This window comes from Mytilus trossulus, chromosome 7, assembly GCF_036588685.1.
Source record: "Mytilus trossulus isolate FHL-02 chromosome 7, PNRI_Mtr1.1.1.hap1, whole genome shotgun sequence".
NCBI lineage: Eukaryota > Metazoa > Mollusca > Bivalvia > Mytilida > Mytilidae > Mytilus > Mytilus trossulus.
Genome location: NC_086379.1, coordinates 6,262,537 through 6,287,998, shown reverse-complemented (window position 1 = coordinate 6,287,998; position 25,462 = coordinate 6,262,537). Strand labels below are relative to the sequence as shown.

At 35.9% G+C, this 25,462-nt stretch overlaps 1 protein-coding gene across 1 annotated transcript; it reads right to left on the bottom strand.

Moving 5' to 3' along the window:
* Nucleotides 1–284: 284 nt before the first annotated feature.
* Nucleotides 285–8,605, bottom strand: LOC134724542 (uncharacterized). The gene is made up of 4 exons (XM_063587630.1): nucleotides 8,273–8,605; nucleotides 5,439–5,534; nucleotides 4,147–4,299; nucleotides 285–2,981 (listed from the first exon to the last, which is right to left on the bottom strand). Exons 1-4 carry the CDS (start codon nucleotides 8,466–8,468, stop codon nucleotides 2,752–2,754), a joined length of 675 nt encoding a protein of 224 aa, XP_063443700.1. The 5' UTR covers nucleotides 8,469–8,605; the 3' UTR covers nucleotides 285–2,751.
* Nucleotides 8,606–25,462: the final 16,857 nt, after the last annotated feature.

Below are 25,462 nucleotides of genomic sequence, written 5' to 3'. Positions count from 1 at the left end.
TTGTTGCTACATTTGATGAATATTCAAAGCCCTGCGGAGAGTAGACATTGACTGTCTGTGTAGTTCATTACGCATGTTTGTCATCAACATATTTCATTTTATTTTTTAATTGTTGTTTTTTTCATTTTAAATATTACCATCATATCATCAACCCTACAGGGTTCAATTACGTTGCGTTTTATATAAAGGTAAATTAATATTCGAAACCTCTCTGAATAGAAAAGATGTCATACGATAGCTTCTGTATATAGGGATATCCAGAATCGAACTTAAAATAAAAGAAATCGCAGATACAATTTTATTAGTCTGCTTCATATCTTAACTACCAATGTATAGTCTTATTACTGGCAATTATACCAAATCTTTCATCAACTAAGAATAATCTTGGATCTGTCACTTTTAAATTTATTTTTTTTTTGCGTTTCGTGATCATCTGATGAGCCAAGCCATTTCTAGCCGATTTTTTTCCAGTTTGTTCATATGTTGTACTGTTACTCCTCTGTTTAAACACATTTATTTATACTGGATTGGGAAACTAGTTATTTGCTCTATGGTCGTGTTATTGTCGCTTTGACACATGTCCCATTTCCTTTCTCAATTTTATTGCAACTAATCCCTTTCCACTTTGCGGGTGCCAGTGTTGCCTTGTAGCGGCATTGGACTACTTTTAAAAAAAAAACTACCAGGGTGTCTTTTACGTGCAAGAGGTCTGTCTCTCTCTTAACACGGGTCAGTCATTTATCGTCCCCTTCCGACGGACTATCATTGTTTCTCAAGACCATACTCGCAAATGATGTCAAAGGAGAGTCGAAAATGCCGTCCCAGAAATTGTTACCCCACAACAGGGATCGAACCAGGAAGTTTTGTGTTAGTATTCCAATGTGCTAACCACTACACCACGGCTTTCATTTTTTTAATATTTTATTTGTGTGGCCCTATATTCTTTATTCTTTATATCTATACTTTTGGTTTATAATACATATGACCAACCGAGAAGTAATTATGGTAGTATTTGTGTTAAAAGTCTCTTTCTACTAACTAGATATAATATAATATAACTTGTTCATATATACATACATTTAAAATAAACACTTAACCCAGCCGTAGGATTAGCAATGTACGAATTGTAAAAGCTCTCTTTTAATAGCTTAAGATTTTTAAAAGGCCCATTCTACAAGCTATAGAGATAACGGCTGAGCATTTAAGCTGTACCCCCATTAATGCGACAATTAGACCGCAGTATTAAATGACCAAATCGGAACTTTGAATTTTATATCAATTACATGTATGGTCACTGAGTCACGCTAATTGAACTTCATTTTCTCATTTAAAATCCAAAATTAAAGCGATGACAACTTTAATATCTTATCAAAAACAAATATCGCCTTAAAAGATTCTCGTCTGAAGTTGTCAATCGAAAGTCATCAGGTAAAACTCGTTTATGTAATTTTAAAGTTTAATTTATTCGAGACATGCCAACTAAGCTACGGGCTAGAATATTTAAAATAAAATGTCTATCTAAGATTTACACTTTTATTTTAAAATTTTAATGAAAATATATATAAAGTTAAATTAGTGCATATATATGATGATAAACAAAATCAAACATTTTCACATGTATATGTATGTATATTGCTTCGTACAACTTAAAAATAAAATAAAATACATTTAGGTAAATATTATTTGAATTAGCGACATCATAGGATTTCACGATACTGCTGTTTTCTATCAATTCGGGTTGTAACTCATATGCATCTTTTACAATATTATATTCTATATGGCCAACATGATACTAAAATGGTGGACTAGAATATGGAATTGTTCAATCGCATGACTTAGAAAGATTCTACCCCAGTTGTCTACCCACCCTACCCTGTTTTCTCCGCCGCCTATCATTGTTTTTTCCACGCCGATTTGTATAAGTATAAGTAGTATATACACTGATCAACTCGATTTAAAGATACATTATTTTTATAAGAAAAAATCCATGCAAAATATATCGTAAATCTGTTTGGTGGTAATTGTATATAATTTATAACCATACACATCTCTATTTCCCAAGTAAGCAAAAAGTTCACAGTGACAGTTCAACTTCTTAAACGTGTAATAAAAGGTCACTGCGACAATCTTAATGTGTATTGCTTTCCTATGGATCATATATAGCGTTTTCGTTTAAAAAGTCTATAAGGTATTTATTTTATAAAAGGTAAGATAATACTGTTTAGTTAGTCTTTGGTCAAGTTATAAACTCGTGTGAAATGATAATTCATGTTAAAATATGAATATTTGTATAGTCATTGTTGGTTGCCCGGCTGCTTGGCATCTTTGGCAGTTGTGATGTTTATCCTAGTGATGTTATAAATTTACCATACGCGTTGTCGGACTGTAACAGTTACAAAATTGTTAATGAATCACTTCTTCTGTAATACAATACATGTATTTCGTTGACACCCGACACCGCTTATATTTTATGAACTCAGGTTAAAAAATAATTTTTAAACTTAACTTTACTGCACATAAAAGTCATGCAAATTGCACGCATACCAAAACGTAAATCTTAAAAGGTAAAATTACATGTTAAAATTGTTTGAGCATTGGTACAATGTGATTTAAAAATGAATGCAATTTGACAACAACAATTATCGAGATTCACATTTAAGTAAGCAAATAGTCTGTGGACATGTACACTCGTCCTATATCCACATAGAGTATTATAAGTACTGGTTATACTTTGCCGAACTTAGGCGAGATCTATTCTGAGAATGTTGAATATTTGCCAGTTTCATTGACATCATCATAGTCCACACATAATAGACATATATACATAAAGGCTAAAATAAAGCACAGTCCAGTTCCAACCCATGACGTCATGAATGTCCAGTCATATTTTATCTCTGTTTTTGCAGGATAAATATAGTTTTTATTCTCGTCCAAATCTCGTAAAGCCATGAAGCATACGTTACTTGCTACACCTGCCATTGCTGAAATAATAAATAAAAATTAAAATCATTGTACCTATCTCAAAAATAAGAATCTTTCAAATACTTTCTTTCATTTTGTTGTTCATAAATTAGGCCGTTAGTTTTCTCGTTTGACTGATTTAATCTTTTTTCATTTCGGGGCGTTTTGTAATGAATATGAGGAATGGGCTTTGCTCATTGTTGAAGGCCGTATGAGGACCTATAATTGTTAATTTCTGTGTCATTTATTTTCTGCGGAGAGCTAGCTGTCTCATTGGCAATCATACCAAATCCTCTTTTTTTATACTTATATATATGTACACTTAAGAATATTCTTTATATGCACTGAATATATGTTTCGTTATTTTAAAGAGTATTGTAATGGTTTTCGGTATTTAACATTTTGGATTTAAATATTAGAAAATTTAGTCGATGTGGCTTCGATCGATCTAGATAACAACATTTAGCATACTCAAATTGATAAAAATAGAAATTAGGACTGTCAAAGAAAAAAATACTAGACTTAGTGTTATGTTTGAAAGAGTAGTAACTAAGGACACCTCGAGTTGTTGTTACGCTGTAAGGTGACAGGAAGCGTGGCTCTCTATCCACATTAAATGTTAAGAAGAAAATGCCTCTAAAAGTGAGAAGGGCGTTAACAAACACTTCACATATATATCAATTGATAAACATTTCTTTTTTTTCTAATCTAGATAATTCATGTCAAAATCTCTGTTTGCTTCTTAAGTACTATTCAATGTCAATGTACATGTATGTATGCATCTGTTATTAACTAGACTATCATGTACTAGATCATTGGCAATCATACCACATCTTCTTTTTTTATATATCATGTACTAATATATTATAATAAACAAAACTGTCCTGATTAGGTAAATATGTGGTTTTATTGAGTTTTTAATATTTATCGAAACAAAAGACAGTATGCTTGTTTTATTCCATATTCTGAGAGAGTTATATGCCAGAGAGAATTGTATGTAAAATGACCATTTTTTTTTAGCAAATCCATGTGAACATATTTAACGATTTTAATATAACAATAGCGACGTTTTCCGCTGTGAATATACTTTTCCGTAGGTAAATATGCTTAATGTATTCAAATCCAATCTATATAGAAAAACCTACTAGAACTTAAGTTCTATCAAAAAAGAATATTGTTAATTACCTGCAAATAAGAACAGAATAGCACTGGCTAAGTATATAGATGACCGCTTTGGATTCTTTCTACATGGCCACAATCCACAAATCATTGTTAACACTGCAAATATCTGTATTGCTCCACATGTTATTAACAATCCTACCCATGATCTCTCTAAATCTAAAATGAAACATGATTGTATGTTTTATAACATTTATAATTGAATGTTCAATGTTTGACCTCAAATTTCGGAATTCATTTTCGTGGATGATTCATCCTTTGGATGACAAGGATCGTTTAAATACAGACAGACAGGTTTTTTTTTACCAGTGACAATCTTTAACAGTATGTGTCTAAAGCATAACTAAGAAGGGAAATATGTTCAACAAAGTATTAGAAGCAGTGACGTAGAGGTACACTGAAAAAAGTGGAAGGGCGGAACACCTCTGATAGTGACAAGTAAATAAAGGCTTTTCTTGTGTTTTAGTATCCCCCGGCTCATATACCAGTGAAAAGTTTAAACTCAAAATGAACTAGTTCGCTGAATGACCAGATTGTCTATGTTAATAGTTGCGGATTATATGTACTATAGAGGTTTGATTGTTTGTTGTTTGATTACTGACCACAACAGAACATTTCATACATTACAAATTACGTAATAACTCGATTAAATAAGATCTGGAAAATACGATTGCCATTGAAATAACCCCACACCAGACTCCTCAAAGAGTTGTTGCAAGAGTTCTTAACTTGAAGACAACGTTGCACTTTGTCCACACTTCGCATCCCATTTACGTTCTTGTTTTCTTTTGTATAAGTTGCTCCATATACTAAATGTTCACGACCATATACATGCTGGAGATGAAAATGTCCCAATATTTTAAAGATACCTACTAATGTACGTATAATTGTATTACTCAGTCTTACAGAATGTTTACATGCATATCACCTGACTTACTGTCACTGAAGTACCCCTTTTATTATCATTTTTCCACAGTTTTCTATTGATAACCACCACCTATTCAAGTCATTGTCAAGGATTCCCTACACTATGATGCGTAACATACATTGTATGTGTAAATTCATTCAGACACCATAATATTACCCCCCCCCCCCTTTTCCATATTAGTATATATATCAAACCGTGAAAGGGGTCTCTTTATGTATATAATAAAAGAGACTTTCTTGAGTTCGGATTGTTTATGTTAAACAGAGAATATGTCAGAACTCTGAACCAACATAATATGTTATTGAATTTTAAGGAGAAAACGGCTTTATACGAAATATATGTTCTATGACTATTGCACATATATACTTACGTAGGTATCTAATACCATCGGAATCCTCTGGGTCTTTCCTTGGAATCAAATCTTCGTACGTATACACACATTTCTCATATCTCACTCTTTCTTCGGCTGAAAAGTATAAGAAGTGTAACACATTGAAGATCATCAGATAAAGACAGCATCAGCTTCTAATTTGATTATTCGATACATTTTGTTTGTGGACTGGTGTTAATAAATATAATAAATTGTGGATTGAGTGGCCAATGAGAAAACTCTCAATCCATTTGTCTAGTTTTCTCTTTCTTTCTTTTGACCACGGTTTTTCCCCTTGTATGTTTTGTTTGTTTTGGGGTATTGGTATCTACTGTGTCTTTATTCAATGTACAAGGATTTCATTTTTGCGACTGTCGTACCGATTCACGCATCGTACTTTTAAGAAATATAATAAGATGTGAGTGTGAGGTTTGAGTGGCCAATAAGAAAACTCTCCATCCATTTGTTTAGTTTTCTCTTTCTTTCTTTTGACCACGGGTTTTTCCCCTTGTATGCTTTGTTTGTTTTGGGGTATTGGTATCTACTGTGTCTTCATTCAATGTACAATAATTCAATTTTTGCGACTGTCGTACCGATTCACGCATCGTACTTTTAATAGATATAATAACTGATGTGAGTGTGAGGTTTGAGTGGCCAATAAGAAAACTCTCCATCTATTTGTCTAGTTTTCTCTTTCTTTCTTTTGACCACGGTTTTTCCCCTTGTATGCTTTTGTTTGTTTTGGGGTATTGTTATCTACTGTGTCTTCATTCAATGTACAATGATTCCATTTTTGCGACTGTCGTACCGATTCACGCATCGTACTTTTAATAGATATAATAAGATGTGAGTGTGAGGTTTGAGTGGCCAATGAGAAAACTCTCCATCCATTTGTCTGTTTTTTCTTTCTTTCTTTTGACCACGGTGATTTCTCCTTGTATGTTTTGTTTGTTTTGGGGTATTGGTATCTACTGTGTCTTCATTCAATGTACAAGGATTTCATTTTTGCGACTGTCGTACCGATTCACGCATCGTACTTTTAATAGATATAATATATAAGATGTGAGTGTGAGGTTTGAGTGGCCAATAAGAAAACTCTCCATCCATTTGTCTGGTTTTCTCTTTCTTTCTTTTGACCACGTTTTTTCCCTTGTATGCTTTGTTTGTTTTGGGGTATTAGTATCTACTGTGTCTTCATTCAATGTACAATGATTCCATTTTTGCGACTGTCGTACCGATTCACGCATCGTACTTTTAAAAGGCTCTGCATATATTCATTTACCGTGATATTTTATTTTTGATATGTCATCATCATGTTAGTTTCATACAAAAGATTAAATCTACTTTTCATTCATTGTGAAAAGTTCTATTTGTACCTTATATATAATAATATATTTATACAATCTTGGGTCTCAAAATTTGGAGTTTGAGCATCGAACACATAATATTGACAAAACACTTTATTTCTATTTTGTACCTACTCAAATACCCATTCACCCCTTTTCATATTACAACAGACTTCTATGATGTTTTGTTTGGAATTATTTCAGCATGTAGGAGAATGTTTATAGATGGTCAAGATCGGTACAAGTACATACGCAAATAACAACATACGTAAATGTAAAACAATGCATGTTTAACACCATACGTTTATTTACAAAATACATGTATAAAAAGTAGGAAATAGAACATTTTGTCGTTAATGACTTTATAAATAACATGTTTCATAAAGTGCACTTGTCTGTTCCAACTGCAAATTAATGCATATCTTACTTATGTCTAACCACAAATTTATTAAAGAATACGTTTTTTTCTGTCAACTGTTTTTACCTGTAAAGTCAAACTACCTGTAATTAATCATTCTCCTCCACAATAACCTATAATTACACTGGTTTGCAAATTACACGTATACAGGGTATTGTATACAACAAAGGAAATCTGACAAAACTGTTTATTGTTAACTTTGTTAGTAAGAAATCTTGTAAACATAACACTCAAACTGAGTCGATACAATCTAAATTGGGTTTGGGTGTGGGGGGGCATTGATGCAATGTATGTCTGATCAAGAATTTGTATACTGAAGTGATACTATACAAATCCAGGGTTTTAACTTTCACGTACAGTGTATCATCTTTCAGAACTGTTGAAGATATTGTTATTTTTTCTTTCAATATTCGTTAATACCAATGTTGACATTTATTTTAAGTTGAACAAACTTTCAAAATGGGTGTGTCTACATGAATTTTAGTCTTAAAAGTAAACAGTAAGAATTGCTTTATTTAAATCTCAATGTTATTAGAATAGAACAAAATCCTCTTCGTAGAAATAAAAAAGAAATATTATATTTAAAAAATACAGACGATCAAAAACATTCCTTTATATTGATACTCAAATATTTATTAGAAATTATAAGGGTCTTAAAATTCGTGACTTGAATCTTAAATTTGAAATTAAATTATCATAATCGCTGTAAATGTGAAAATGAAACATTCATCCTCTTACAAATCCGTTATTCACATCCCACGTAAATAAAGTGAAACTTTCTGTATCAAATAAATTCTTTATCACATACAAATAATTGTATACATTTCAGTACAAATATGTAAAAGCAGTGCATGGCGAATCAAAAAAAAAGGGGGGGGGGGTGCGGGAGTTGGAATGAACCCCCCTTTTTGACAATCAACGCATTTTAATGGGGTCATATAGTTGGACCCCCTTTTATCCTGGGTTTAGAACCCCCTTTTATAAATGGCTGGATCCGCCCCTAAAAGGCATTATAGTTTAATGACTTAATTTTTTAAACATTAATTAACCTTAAATATTTGTATACATACCTGCCGGTACTTCATAAAGGTAACACTTTCTCCACATTCCATATCGAAAAGAAAATGTGTTTTTGATCGTTGTATTACTATTATTTACAGCATCAACTTCATACCAATAATCAAAATATATGCTAATCAAAGTCAAAGCTAAAGCTGAAATCATGAAGAAAACAGACACCGCAATAGCACACATATGTTTACCCATTTTTGAAATTATACAATAATTCCTGTTGTCAAATAATGGAAGAAAAACGAAAATTTTCGAAAATTGTGACCACAAGTCTCAGCTCGTACTGGGAGCGGCCATTTCTAAATAATGAGTAAAGAAAAACCTATACTGTCAACCGGTTTACCTATTAATACCTGTGTTAAAAGCAATCAAGGGACTTTCTCAAAAGGTAAAAGCGACAATAAGCGTTGAATTATGATTTAAGTAATTATTTACCTGTACTATAGTGCGATTGGAATGTCTTTCATTATTTATTATAAATCAATTTCATTGATATTTACGAGCTATTACATAAAATTTTGTTTAAGTTTGTACCATTTTAGGCGTTCGTCGTACAATGTATGCAGTCATACGTTATACTGACTGACATCAAAACAATTAAACAGGGCTTAACTGCAAAAAGCTTCCTCATTAAATTTAAGAAAATAGTCTATTTTTGATGAAGGAAGTCGTAGGTCCATGAGTATCTCCAGTGGACGATGTGTTAATATTAGAAATCGAACATCATAAAAATGACGATAAATTTAATAATAAATGGTGTTCGTCTCATATTATTCTTCTCTCCCTTTCTTTATTGCCAAATTCATATCCCAACAGGAACAACAGATAGTGTATGTGTCTGTGGGTATATATATTATTTTTCAAATGTGATTTTGATGTTTGTTAGTGTTGTTTTAAAATCAAATATACGGTAATGAATTTAAATTTTAAACGCAGAATTTCGTGAAATGAAGTAGAAAATATTGTCAGATTTGGCTTCAATGTTTATGTTCATACGATTAATTTTTATAAACCCAAGGTTTGAGAATTTTTCTGTGACAAAGCTGTAATGGTTAAAGAAGTACAGCTCAAACCCTCAAATCATCAAGAATATGTTTAAATATATGCCACTAGACATTAAGCTAGCTGCAATCAATCCACTTATACATTTGTACTTTACTATTGACTATCTTATACTGCTGGGGTGAATTGAACTTTGAATAATTTAAAAACTCGAACTTTTTAAGTTACTGCTAGTATATCCATAATTCTTGGCTAACTATTCCCTTGAGGAAAAAAGGGGGATGATGAAAAGCGAAAAGTCTGATCAAAAGAAGTACATGTGGTCTTTTCGTTTACGTTTATATAATTTTATTTTTTATATTACATTTACTCACTGATAATGAATTATTTTTAAGTAAGTTCTCAAGAGTCTTACAGGTAATAGGATTGAAATAAATGATATTACGATATTTGAGATAACAAAATTTAGTGTTACTCTTGTTATCGCGTGTTGGCAGCTGGTACTCTATATTGCCTTGTTCTGTCTTCTGTCTTTTGAATTTAATATGAATATATTAAATAAGATTTTTTATTTTCAACTGTTCAGTTTGGAATCAGTAAAATCTAAACTTATAAATAATTAGCAATTATACTTTCATGTATTACTCATGTAATAATACAGTAATTAATGCAAATCTTTACTTTTGTTAAAACAATTACTTTTTGTACACGATAGGATCAATGTGATCACTAATATCACAACAGAAAGGTCATAAGGACATTTCACTATTTAAACGTAATATTGATTGGAGGATCCAGGGGGGGGGGAGGGGGCAGGGATTGAATCACCTTTTATTGGAAAGAAATGCATTTGATCACATGTAGTCTGTCACGACAGTTTGAATGACATTCCAACTCAACTTGAATTTATAGTCATGTAAAAATAGTAAAATTTAATACACAGATTTTTAAGCGGAAACATTTACGCCTTTAATCGTATCAATGAATAGTGTTTTAAAATATTACAATAGACGCTAGGATATATGTTACATTTTTGTCTTTTGTTCGTAGGGATAATCGGATTTCTTTAAACCGAGGGACGATCTCAAAATACACAAAATGTGTCAATGATTAAATGATTAAGTATCTTTAAAAATCAATGACGCCCCTAATCAATTCCATAAAAATGATGGCGTGACTGAATTTTGAATACAAGCATTGACTTTATCATCGGCTGATGTTGGAATAAAGAAACCTCGAAATGACTTAGATATGAAGAGCAACAATAAAAGCGCTGATCAGTTATTTTTTTTCATGTGTTTTGTTGGTTTTTTTTTGGTTTTTTAAGGGGGGGTATGAATTGCATTTATACGCCATGTCTTTTCAAGATGCAGTATAACTTCAGTAGTCACTTAGTGGAAGCAACTTTAGTGTTTGTGTTGTAATTTTTACTAATCTTGATACCCAAAGACCCAATACATTATCGTGTCAAGTTCGGTTTTAATTGTTTAAGTGAATAGGAGAAACCACTTGAAAAAAGTTACGAAAGACAGACGCTCAGTGATACACAAAAAGCTCAATAACCTCGGCTTGACGAATTAACGAAAACCAGAGTAGCCAATTTTAACTAAGTGTATAAGTGGTAAGATTTCCAATAAAATATAAAATAGATGCATTGGTACTTCCAGCACAATATAAGAACATTTCGAACCGCCGGGCTCGATTCGCTCTCTTCTACTGAATTTATAATATTTCCATAACGGTTTACGAAGATTTTTTTATCATAAGCCATGACTTATCTCTCTTTGAATACTTCAGATTAGTAATAACGCTTTTATCAAAGTCAAAATTGAGAACCATGGCGATCGCAATAGCATTCCAAGTTTAATTCACCCGCAGTATGAACTAGTCAGTAGTTAAACGTACAGCATTAAACAAATTCCCGTTATTGATAGAATTAAAACCGAAACTATAAATTGCTTGCGGAGGAGACTGAACCTCATGATTTTGCAAATCTTACTTTTTCGTTGTTTGAAATTCTTAATTATCAAAATAAACATGTCATCGATTATTTGGAAAGCTGAGCAACAATGAAATAAAAAAATGCTTAAAGAACATTTGTGAATCGGGAGAATTAACTTAACTTTAGCTAGATTTGAATTTATAAAAAAAAATATACAATAGTACAAAACACTGACTTCCTTGTTATTGATGTCTTGGGGACTAACACATGTAACAGTAGTAAACAACAACAGTAGAGAAAAGTAAAATCACAAAATTACCGAACTTCGAGGAAAATTTAAAACGGAAAGTTCCTAATCTAATGGCAAAATCAAAAGCTCAAACACATCAAACGAATAGATAACATCTGTCATATTCCTGACTTTGTACAGGCATTTTCTTATGTACAAAATGGTGGATTAAACCTGGTTTTATAGCTAGCTAAACCTCTCACTTGTATTAGAGTCGTATAAAATTCCATTATATTGACAACGATTTGTGAACAAAACAAACAGACACAATATGAAAATGTGAAAATTTGGGTTACAGCAGTCAACATTGTGTTATAATCTTAATTACAGTAAATACAAACAAGTATGTAATAAAGTAATACAAACTTTTACTGCGACACGTCATATGTCACGATGACCATTTAGATAAACCAGTTAATTAGATTCTCTCACGCAAATTAAAAACTAAATCTTCTCGGCGGTGCTTGAAACCAAATCCGAATGTATCAATATACACATTTGATAACAATTTCAATGCGAATATTACTTGCATTGTTTCTACTTAAAGTGTTCGATCAAACTATATAAAATACAAATGCATAAATCTCTTGCAAAAAAAATCAAACCAACACAATCAAACTGTTCTCAAATAAACTTTTAGTATTAGATGCATGATTTATTTTATTAGTTGAAAGTAGTTTTTTTTAATGAGTTAAGCCTTCATTATATCGATTGATATTTTATCGTGTGTTTTCCTATGTTGTGATGTTATACTATAGTTTCAGAACAGGGAGAAGGTTTGGTACCATTTAAAAGTTTAATCCCGCTGTAAATGGTTGCAAATTTGTACAGTAGTTGTCGTTTGTTTATGTAATTCATACGTGCTTCTCGTTTCTCGTTTTTTTTACATAGATTAGTTAGTTGTCTCGCTTCAATTGTTTTACATTGTCTAATCGGGGCCTTTTATAGCTGACTATATGCGGTATGGGCTTTGCTCATTGTTGAAGGCCGTACGGTGACCTATAATTGTTAATGTTTGTGTCATTTTGGTCTTTTGTGGATAGTTGTCTCATTGGCAATCATACCACATCTTTTTTTTTATATAGACCGTTGGTTTTCCCGTTTGAATGGTTTTACACTAGTAATTTTGGGGCCCTTTATAGCTTGTTCGGTGTAAGCCAAGGCTCCGTGTTGAAGGCCGTACATTGACTTATAATGGTTTACTTTTTCAAATTGTTATTTGGGTGGAGAGTTGTCTCATTGGCACTCACACCATATCTTCCTATACAAATTGAACAAGCTGTCAGTAACTGCAAGTACTCTCAGATCTGCACTTGTTTTACCTCGCCACATTCTGTATGCATGTGTCTGTCCGAAGTCAGGAGCCTGCAGTTTGTTTTTAAAATCCCGACTATTTAGTCTTTAGATGCATGATTTTTTGTTAGTTGTTATTGGCTTTGAACTATAACTAATAGGTTAGGGGAAGGATTTAGATCCTGCTAACATGTTGAAATCTGTCACATAATGTATGTGCCTGTCCTAAGTCAGGAGCCTGGCTGCAATTCAGTAGTTGTCGTTTATTGCTGTGTTATATTTGTTTTTCGATATTTGATTGTACATCAATTAGGTTGTTAGTTTTCTCGTTTGAATTGTTTAACATTTTGATATTGAGGCCTTTAATATCAAGAGTCACAACTATCTTTTTTTTAGCTAAATATAAAAAAAATATTTACAAAAAGTGAACGAAAAACAAATATGTAACACATAAACAATCAACACACCACACAACCTCGTATTTTTATTTTTATCATAAGTAAAACTTTGACTTTCCTTTAAAAAAAAATCATGTTGATAAAGAACATTGTTCGATGCATTTTTGTACATAAACTTTTATAATACCGGTATGCGCTATTGTGTCTTACTATCAACAGATATTCATAGGGTGTGTGGTGAATAAAGATTTGATTATGCCATTGCCCAATATAGATATAGAAGATGTGGTATGAGTGCCAAGGAGACAACTCTCCATTCAAGTAACGATTTATAAAAGTAAACCATTATGAGTCAAGGTACGGTCTGCTACACAGAGCATTGGCTCACACCGAACAGCTAGCTATAAAGGTCCCCGATATTTTATTATTTACAAACAAAAAAACCACAGGTTTAATTTATAAAAAAAAAAAAAAAAAAAAAAACGAGAAACAATTTTGATTCACATCAACAAACGACAACTATTGAACATCAGAATCCTGAATTTTTCAGCCTGTTTAAATTTACATGTACAATATGTGATATTAATATACTTTTGTAAATACTATTCAATTATGAAGCTTATATGATTAAGTACTAAATACATATTATATCCGCGAATCTAAGCAGTGGCACCCAAATTGATTCATTTCGAAGGCAACATAGGTTTCCAAAAATTACAAATTGAAGAATATTAAAACAAAAATTTTGTTTAATAGTATATCATTTTGATTCTGTGTGTGTCTTTTTTTCTTTTGATTTACACAATAAAGGAATAACCGGACCATATCTTTAGATATTATCAATATTATGCCAGTACACAAGAACTGCTAACGATCATATAAGGATACCCTTAGAGGATTCTTTTCACTAACAGCGGCATTAACGGCGTTTTAATAATATAGAATTACCGGACATTTTAACAGTGGATCTTATCATAGCAGTAATAAAGATCTGATGCATCATTTTCTAAAGTTTGTATCTCCCTAGAGAAACTCGAAACAAATATTGAAGTAAATAGAACAGCAATCAACCTAGATTTATAAAACAAAGTTAGTATAACAGCAATTAACGTCAGTTTACATAAAGAGAACGGAAAAAAACCCAAATGACACCGAATTTGATAAAAAAAAAATTGAATTAAAATCTTGAATATCAAACAGAACGTCCACTGTTTTCTGGACAAGGTAAGTAATATCTCTGGGGACTTGTAGTCAACCAACAGTCGAATTAACTTAACATTACAAGATATTGAAGTTGATTTCTTACATTAAGTCGATGTTACGAGCTATTATCATATTCAATGACTGTAAATGAAATTCCAATATATACTAGTAATAAAGTTCCTGTTAGGAATATCAAATCGTTAAGGAATAATCTTCAAGAGGAACTAAAAGTTTCGGGACAAAAGCTGATAAAATATTTGGATAAACATATTAACAGGTATGATCTAAAGATCGAACACATATTTTAAGGTTACTATTGCCTGGAACAGTTGCTAGTAGTATCCTAGTACCATTTCAAACTTTGAATTTGAACCAAAGTAATCAAATCTAGACTGGTTTCGTGTCCTTTATCTCTTTGGCTCTAACCTGTATCTTTGCAAGGCAGAGAATCAGCTTTTAATAAAATTAAAACTTTCCAAAAGAGCGTTTATTATTGAATTTTAGTACTGTTGCGTTATAAATCAAGTAACAGCCAGAGAAAATTGTCAATCGGTTTAAAGAATTTTCATCAGAATAAAGTAGCCAGGTGTTAGTCTTTAGACATGTGGGCATAAAAAAAGATTTTAACACCCATCGGTAAAATAAACCACAAAAAGCCTTACATTAACGGAACATTTACATAAAACATGTCAAACAATTCTTAATCTTAAAATAGTTACATAATTGTGATATGTTTAAATCACTTTATAACCTATCTTTCCTTAGGCCATAAAAAAAAGAAAAAATATGCATAATCTGCATTTCTCAGGTATAGCAAAATTAGTCATGAGTCAAGTAAGGGAAGTTTGATTTTTTGAAAAAAATCTTGTCTTTTGTCATACATATTGGTTTTGATGTGAAATTCATAACAAGAAAAAGGGATATGATAGATATACATTAGATATCATTCAATCTAAGAAAATGGAAGACGTTTTTTCCGTAAATTTCACTTTCTAGATTTGAAAAGGGGTGGGGTGGGGGATCTCATAAACAAATCCCGAAACAATATTAACAAGAACACCATCAATATAACGATGCATGTGATATGTGCCTCTGGACGTTAAACACATATCAATTAATCAATATACTAAGGAACTACATGTAGCTACTTGGACTTTAAGCACACTTATACATAGTTTTGCAGGAACACAGTCGTATGAATGTAAAGTAAATATATGTTACAAAATCTTACGACAATGCAAAATATATTGATGATTAAAAGCTCCTACTACTTATTTGTCGACTCTTCGTGTAATATATACTGCGTTTTAAATATAGTGTGGAAGTAAATGTCACCATAAGCCTACCTGCAAGAATGTATGAAAATAAAATACCTATATGGTCAAAATACTCCGACCCGTTAATAACCATATGAGTATACGCATATGGTCATGACCATACGTGTATGGTCCAAATACTCATATGGTCCGGAACATATATACAAACTAACGTTCATCACCTGAATTTGATAATTGTCTTCACAAAAAGTATCATTTTAAAACTCGATTTAACTGTCTGTAAATTACGTCTGTATGAATCGTGGATAGCCAATTTTTATCTGGGTACATGTTTCGAAAATTTGAATTTAACACTCGTTCTGTAATCTAAAAGTGACGCATCAATGTTATTTTTAAGCGAAGTGTATCTGAGAATAGGTATTGTTCTTGACACTGTATTAAGCTCTGACCTGTTAAAAAACAGTTAAATATGATAATCCTATACCGAATATATATATCCATTTTAGTTTCCAATTCGTTCTAAGAAAGGTTTATGTATTAATTTCTTTTTGAGATTTCGTTGCAAGTACTATCATTTACTTGACTAGTGTATTCCGGTATAATGCAGATCATAACTAATAATTCATACAGGTTTTATGGTTTTATTTCATGCAACACATTGATCGCTTAATTGAAACAAGAGGCTCTCAAGAGCCTGAATCGTTCACCTATATTTCAGAGGAGAAGAATTTTAAATGTTATCAAACTTGATGAACAAATTGTGTAAAGTTGTCTTTAAAGGGCAATAACTCCTTAAGTCTCGGGCTGATATGGGGGTCTCGGGATGATACCCAGGCTTATATGGAAAATGCCATGTATTAATCTCTATATAATATTATTCAAGATAATAACAAAAAAACTGCAAACTTTTGTTAAAACTACCAATTCGGTGGCAGCCACCCAACAATGTGTTGTTCGATTTGTCTGATAATTTCAGTGCCGATAGATTTTGACCAATTGAACAATCTTACCCCATGTCAGATTTCCTCTAAAAGCTTTGTTTTTTAGATATAAGCCAGAAACTGCATTTGCCCCCTATGTTCTATTTTTAGCCATGGCGGTCATGTTTGTCGATGGACCAAAACTTCGGATACAATACATAAACTAGATAACATAACATAGATACCATAAGTAACATTTAGTTAAAAATTGAAGGTATTTGGCCCAAGGGAGAAGACTTTTGAAATAGTTTACGATGACAGACGACAGGCGAGGACGGACGCCAAGAAATGGCATAAGCCCGGTGAGCTGAAAAGAGGGGTGAGAACACATTATAAACTGATGCGTTATGAATTTATCTTCATCAGGAACGCTAACAACTGATTTTTTTTTATAATACAGAGATATTCAAGAACCGAAGCAGTCAAAGAGCTACATGTTTTTTGACAAAAGAACATAAACAAATTTTGTCTGAGGAAGTTGCAACTCAGTGGCGGATCCAGAGGGGGGGTTCCGGGGGGTGCGCACCCCCCCTTTATTTTTGCCGATCAATGCATTTGTATCGGGACATATGTTTTGCACCCCCCCCTTTGCCCTGGGTTAGCACCCCCCTTTCGAAAATTCCTGCATCCGCCCCTGCAACTTGAGTCTCTTTATAGTTTCTAAATTTATCAACGGATAATTTAAGAAAGTTTTGTTATAAAATCCTGTCAGTACTAAATCACTGACTACTGAGCTGATGATACCATCGGGGATTGATACTCAACTTGCCAGAGGAATCGACCCATGATACCATCGGGGACTGATACTCCACTTGCAGAGGAATCGACCCATGATACCATCGGTGACTGATACTCCACTTGCATCTAGGAATCGACCCGTGATTCTATCGGGGACTGATACTCCACTTACATCTAGGAATCGACCCATGATACCATCAGGGACTGATACTTCACTTGCCAGAGGAATCGACCCATGATACCACCGGGGAGTGATATCCCATTTGCCAGAGGAATCGACCCATGATACCATCGAGGACTGATACTCTACTTGCCAGAGGAATCGACCCATGATACCATAGGGGACTGATACTCCACTTGCTAGAGGAATCGGCTTATGATACCATCGGGGACTGATACTCCACTTGCCAGAGGAATCGACCCATGATACCATCGGGGACTGATACTCCACTTGCCAGAGGAATCGACCCATGATACCATCGGGGACTGATACTCCACTTGCCAGAGGAATCGACTTATGATACCATCAGGGACTGATACTCCACTTGCCAGAAGAATCGATCCATGATACCATCGGGGACTGATACATCACTTGCAGAGAAATTGACCCATGAAACCATCGGGGGCTGATATTCCACTTGCAGATGAATCGACCCATGATACCATCGGGCCTGATACTCCACTTGCCAAATGAATCGACCCATGATACCATCGGGCCTGATACTCCACTTGCCAGAGGAATCGACCCATGATACCACCAGGGACTGATACCGCATTTGTAGAGGAAACGACCCAGTGCTGTTAAATGAAAACAAAAAGTTATAAAATTCATTCGTCAGAAGTTCTTTTCTGGATTTACCTTCATTAGGAACGCACAAAGCCGAACATGAAATCAAAGGATGTATAAGTGACACAGTAATAATTATAAAACTTTATACTTTCTATAAAAATTAAAAACAACAGATGCAGTCTTCAGCTACATATGTTTTACAACCTTCACCACAGACTCAATAATTGTCGATAACTAAAGATCAAATTGCAAGACAATTGTACTAATTGTTATACTTTGCTTTGACCGGTATAGACTGGTATAACGCAGATACAATTTATTAAAAACTAACAATCTTATGATTAATATTGTAACATTGATCCCGTTCTATACTAAAACGCAATATTTTCCAAGACAAGTGAGAACTGTAATTAAAGGTTTCCCCTGCATACATTTTGTTTTACGATCTTCGATTATAATCGAATAATGTCAAAATGCAAGACAATGGTACTTATTATCAGATTTTTAATTTCCCCGCTTCTTTACCACTGCACATGATTATGAAATTGGATTAATCTCTTTTTTTAATCTTCTGCGGCACCCTGAAAATCAAACTACATGAAAAAAATATTCAAGCTCAGATGCTGATTTAGGTGGAGATTTTATGGTATCTCTGAAGCATGACTGGAGCGAAAACGCGAAATGGCCTTAACTTGCCACCATAGTTGTTTGATATTTAACAATAATGGCGTGAATAAATGAAGGTAAAACCATAAACACAATTTTATCAAAGGATGACCTAAAATTGATAAAATTGAAGGAACTCTTCATTGTTCTCATTGCATATTTCTGAATATAGTTGCTACCATACTATAGAATTGAGCAGATTCCAGAGAGACACATTTAAATGTTTTAACCAATGACATAACTTTTCCAAATATCCTTTCATCGAAATTTGCATGTTTTTTTTTAAAATGACCCGGATAGGGCTTCCCAAAAAAATGTTTTACGACCCATCACCAAAGACTATTATAATTATCGGCAAAGATCAAAATGAGGACAATTGTACCGATATTGTTATACTTTGCTTTGACTAGTATAGACCGGAATAACGCAGATACAATTTATTAAAAACTTTTATGGTTAATAAAATTGATCCCGTTCTAAATCAAAACGCATGGAACTATAGATAAGGTTTCCCCTATGTATATCTTGTGTAACGACCTTGATCATAGACTCCAATTATATATCGGGAAAGATAAAAATGCAAGACAATGGTACTAATTATAAGTTTTCAATTTTCCCGCTTCTTTACTGTACATGGTTATGAAAATGGATTTGAAATTTTTAGATTTTATCTCTTTTGTAATTTCTTATAAGTCTCAACTCAGATGCTGATTTAGGAGGGGATTCAGGGAATCTCTGAAAAAATGACTGGAGCCGGTTCCCTCTTATGCAGTCAGCGGACCCCTACTGCAGCGTTCAACAAGTTTCTATGTTCTAAGTTATACGATAGCTACCGGAGAATTTAAGAAAATCCGAATATTGGTCCAATTATTGAACGGAAAAACAGTTTATCTATTATTTTAACGAATTCCAGTAACTCCTTAGTTGTTCAAAAAGTTCAGTGATTTATTAATGAATAAACGAACGTGTCAAATGATATCGCAGTGTTAAATATTGAGGGTACTAGTGTGTTTCTTATTTAGAGTCGTTTTACTTGAGGATTTATTTTTGCGTCTACAAAGAAGCTTAAATTGCACTTAGGCTATATATTTTACGATTTGCATTTAGATTGTCAGTGACAAGTCTATACGCTTGCGACAATTTTATTTGTTGAATTGTTTGGACTCTAATAACACAATTTGAATGTTTTTTTTAGCATCTGGTATGCATCATTTCGTAGAAAGCACAAAATTACATGATTCTTCTTCTGAATCACTCTTTCCTAATCAAAATTAACAAAATAGACATGACTCCTCACATTTCTCAACTTTCTTATAAACTTTCAACGTCCACAACGCAGTACACAGATAACTTTATAAGATTTATCATTTGCATCGTACCGGAACTGAAGATGAGCGGCTTAAGGATATTTTATATCGATATCAAAGAGATTATAATAAAAAATTAAAAACACAGGTCTGTCATTTTGGGAGTCTGTTTCAAGTCAGGGAACTCGTCATTGGTTGCTTAAGTTATTTCCCAAAATCGTTTTCGTTTAAACAAATAAGGTGCATATGGCTGAAATTGCCGATCTTTTAAAATGTAAATTTTGTACTGTGTTCACTCTATGTTTTATGGGACTCCCGATGTAAGTGTTTCCTTTCGTCTTTTTAATTAGGAATATGTCGTTATCAGTTTTTATCAGACTTTCATTACTATTTTTTCATAGTGGTTGTTTACTGATATGCCTTCGTGAGTATATGTTAGCCACCAGTCTGCGATCTGCCTCCGTGACAAGGTTAGCCTCCAGTCTGAGATCTACCTCCGTGACTAGGTTAGCCAACAGTCTGAGATCTGCTTCCGTGACTAGGTTAGCCATAAGTCTGAGATCTGCCTCCGTGACTAGGTTAGCCAACAGTCTGAGATCTGCCTCCGTGACTAATGAAGGTAAGCCACCCGTCTGAGATCTGCCTCCGTGACTAGGTTAGCCACCAGTCTGAGAAATGCTTCAATGACAAGGTTAGCCTCCACTCTGAGATGTGCTTCTATGACTAGGTTAGCCACCAGTCTGAGATCTGCCTCCGTGACTAGGTTAGCCAACAATCTGCGATCTACCTAGGTGACTCATGTAGGTTAGCAACCAGTTTAAGACCTGCCTCAGTTTCTAGGTTAGCTACCAGTTTGAGATCTGCCTCCATGACTAGGTTAGCCAACAGTCTGAGATCTGCCTCCATGACTAGGTAAGTCAACAGTCTGAGATCTGCCTGCATGACTAAGTTAGCCTCCAGTCTGTGATCTGCTTCCGTGACTAGGTTAGCCAACAATCTTCGATCTACCTAGGTGACTCATGTAGGTTAGCAACCAGTCTAAGACCTGCCTCAGTTACTAGGTTAGCTCCCAGTTTGAGATCTGCCTCCATGACTAGGTTAGCCAACAGTCTGAGATCTGCCTCCATGACTAGGTAAGTCAACAGTCTGAGATCTGCCTCCATGACTAAGTTAGCCTCCAGTCTGTGATCTGCTTCCGTGACTAGGTTAGCCAACAATCTTCGATCTACCTAGGTGACTCATGTAGGTTAGCAACCAGTCTAAGACCTTCCTCAGTTACTAGGTTAGCTCCCAGTTTGAGATCTGCCTCCATGACTAGGTTAGCCAACAGTCTGAGATCTGCCTCCATGACTAGGTAAGTCAACAGTCTGAGATCTGCCTCCATGACTAAGTTAGCCTCCAGTCTGAGATCTGCCTCCATGACTAGGTTAGCCAACAGTCTGAGATCTGCCTCCATGACTAGGTAAGTCAACAGTCTGAGATCTGCCTTCATGACTAGGTAAGCCACCAGTCTGAGATCTGCCTCCGTGACTAGGTTAGCCAACAATCTTCGATCTACCTAGGTGACTCATGTAGGTTAGCAACCAGTCTAAGACCTGCCTCAGTTACTTGGTTAGCTACCAGATTGAGATCTGCCTCCATGACTAGGTTAGCCAACAGTCTGAGATCTGCCTCCATGACTAGGTAAGTCAAGTCTGAGATCTGCCTCCATGACTAAGTTAGCCTCCAGTCTGTGATCTGCTTCCGTGACTAGGTTAGCCAACAATCTTCGATCTACCTAGGTGACTCATGTAGGTTAGCAACCAGTCTAAGACCTGCCTCAGTTACTAGGTTAGCTACCAGTTTGAGATCTGCCTCCATGACTAGGTTAGCCAACAGTCTGAGATCTGCCTCCATGACTAGGTTAGCCACCAGTCTGAGATATGCCTCCATGACTTAGTTAGCCTCCAGTCTGTGATCTGCTTCTGTGACTAGGTTAGCCAACAATCTTCGATCTACCTAGGTGACTCATGTAGGTTAGCAACCAGTCTAAGACCTGCCTCAGTTACTAGGTTAGCTACCAGTTTGAGATCTGCCTCCATGACTAGGTTAGCCAACAGTCTGAGATCTGCCTCCATGACTAGGTAAGTCAACAGTCTGAGTTATGCCTCTATGACTAGGTTAGCCACCAGTCTGAGATGTGCTTCCATTACTAGGTTAGCCACTAGTCTGAGATCTGTTTCCTTTACTAGGTTAGCCACCAGTCTGAGATCTGCCTCCATGACTAAGTTAGCCTCCAGTCTGTGATCTGCTTCCGTGACTATGTTAGCCAACAGTCTGAGATATACCTAGGTGACTTATGTAGGTTAGCAACCAGTCTAAGACCTGCCTCCGTTACTAGGTTAGCCACCAGTCTGAGATCTGCTTCCATGACTAGGTTAGCCAACAGTCTGAGATCTGCCTCCATGACTAGGTTAGCCACCAGTCTGAGATCTGCATTCATGACTAGGTTAACAACCAGTCTGAGATCTGCCTCCGTGACTAGGTTAGCCATAAATCTTAGGTCTGCTTCCGTGACAAAGTTAGCCACCAGTCTGAGATCTGCCTCCGTGACTAGGTTAGCCACCAGTCTGATATTTGCCTCCGTGACTAGGTTAGCCACAAGTCTGAGATCTGCATTCATGACTAGGTTAACAACCAGTCTGAGATCTGCCTCCGTGACTAGGTTAGCCATAAGTCTGAGATCTGCCTCCGTGACTAGGTTAGCCACCAGTCTGAGATCTGCCTCCGTGACTAGGTTAGGCTCCAGTTTGAGATATGTCTCTATGACTATGTTAGCCATAAGTCTGAGATCCGCCAACGTGATTAATGTAGTTAGGCCACCAGCCTGAGATCTGCCTCAGTGACTGGGTTAGCCACCAGTCTGAGATCTGCCTCCGTGACTAGATTAGCCACCAGTCTTTGATCTGCCTTCGTGACTAGGTAAGTCAACAGTCTGAGTTATGCCTCTATGACTAGGTTAGCCACCAGTCTGAGATCTACCTCCGTGACTAGGTTAGCCACCAGTCTGAGATGTGCTTCCATTACTAGGTTAGCCACTAGTCTGAGATCTGTTTCCTTTACTAGGTTAGCCACCAGTCTGAGATCTGCCTCCATGACTAAGTTAGCCTCCAGTCTGTGATCTGCTTCCGTGACTAGGTTAGCCAACAGTCTGAGATATACCTAGGTGACTTATGTAGGTTAGCAACCAGTCTAAGACCTGCCTCCGTTACTAGGTTAGCCACCAGTCTGAGATCTGCTTCCATGACTAGGTTAGCCAACAGTCTGAGATCTGCCTCCATGACTAGGTTAGCAACAAGTCTGAGATCTGCATTCATGACTAGGTTAACAACCAGTCTGAGATCTGCCTCCGTGACTAGGTTAGCCATAAGTCTGAGATCTGCCTCCATGACAAAGTTAGCCACCAGTCTGAGATCTGCCTCCGAGACTAGGTTAGCCACTAGTCTGATATCTGCCTCCGTGACTAGGTTAGCCATAAGTCTGAGATCTGCCTCCGTGACTAGGTTAGCCACCAGTCTGAGAAAAGCTTCTATGACAAGGTTAGCCTCTACTCTGAGATGTGCTTCTATGACTAGTTTAGCCACCAGTCTGAGATCTGCCTCCGTGACTAGGTTAGCCAACAATCTGCGATCTACCTAGGTGATTCATGTAGGTTAGCAACCAGTCTAAGACCTGCCTCCGTTACTAGGTAAGCCACCAATTTGTGATCTGCCTCCATGACTGGGTTAGCCAACAGTTTGAGATCTGCCTTCATGACTAGGTTCGCCACTAGTTTGAGATCTGCCTCCATGACTAGGTTAGCCACCAGTCTGAGATCTGCCTCCGTGACTAGGTTAGCCACCAGTCTGAGATGTGCTTTCATTACTAGGTTAGCCAACAGTCTGAGATCTGCCTCCATGACTAAGTTAGCCACCAGTCTGAGATCTGCCTCCATGACTAAGTAGCCACCAGTCTGAGATCTGCCTCTGTTACTAGGTTAGCCACCAGTCTAGTATCTGCCTCCATGACTAAGAAGGCACCAGTCTGAGATCTACCTCTGGTACTAGGTTAGCCACAAGTCTGCGATCTGCCTCCATGACTAGGTTAGCCACCAGTATGAGATCTGCCTCCGTGACTAGGTTAGCAACTAGTCTGAGATGTGCTTCCATGACTAGGTAAGCCACCAGTCTGAGATCTGCCTCCGTGACTAGGTTAGCCAACAATCTTCGATCTACCTAGGTGACTCATGTAGGTTAGCAACCAATCTAAGACCTGCCTCAGTTACTAGGTTAGCTACCAGTTTGAGATCTGCCTCCATGACTAGGTTAGCCAACAGTCTGAGATCTGCCTCCATGACTAGGTAAGTCAACAGTCTGAGATCTGCCTCCATGACTAGGTTAGCCACCAGTCTGAGATATGCCTCCATGACTAAGTTAGCCTCCAGTCTGTGATCTGCTTCCGTGACTAGGTTAGCCAACAATCTTCGATCTACCTAGGTGACTCATGTAGGTTAGCAACCAGTCTAAGACCTGCCTCAGTTACTAGGTTAGCTACCAGTTTGAGATCTGCCTCCATGACTAGGTTAGCCAACAGTCTGAGATCTGCCTCCATGACTAGGTAAGTCAACAGTCTGAGTTATGCCTCTATGACTAGGTTAGCCACCAGTCTGAGATCTACCTCCGTGACTAGGTTAGCCACCAGTCAGAGATGTGCTTCCATTACTAGGTTAGCCACTAGTCTGAGATCTGTTTCCTTTACTAGGTTAGCCACCAGTCTGAGATCTGCTTCCATGACTATGTTAGCCAACAGTCTGAGATCTGCCTCCATGACTAGGTTAGCCACCAGTCTGAGATCTGCATTCATGACTAGGTTAACAACCAGTCTGAGATCTGCCTCCGTGACTAGGTTAGCCATAAGTCTGAGATCTGCCTCCGTGACAAAGTTAGCCACCAGTCTGAGATCTGCCTCCGTGACTAGGTTAGCCACCAGTCTGATATCTGCCTCCGTGACTAGGTTAGCCATAAGTCTGAGATCTGCCTCCGTGACTAGGTTAGCCACCAGTCTGAGATCTGCCTCCGTGACTAGGTTAGGCTCCAGTTTGAGATCTGTCTCTATGACTATGTTAGCCATAAGTCTGAGATCCGCCTACGTGATTAATGTAGTTAGGCCACCAGCCTGAGATCTGCCTCAGTGACTGGGTTAGCCACCAGTCTGAGATCTGCCTCCGTGACTAGATTAGCCACCAGTCTTTGATCTGCCTTCGTGACTAGGTTAGCCACCAGTCTG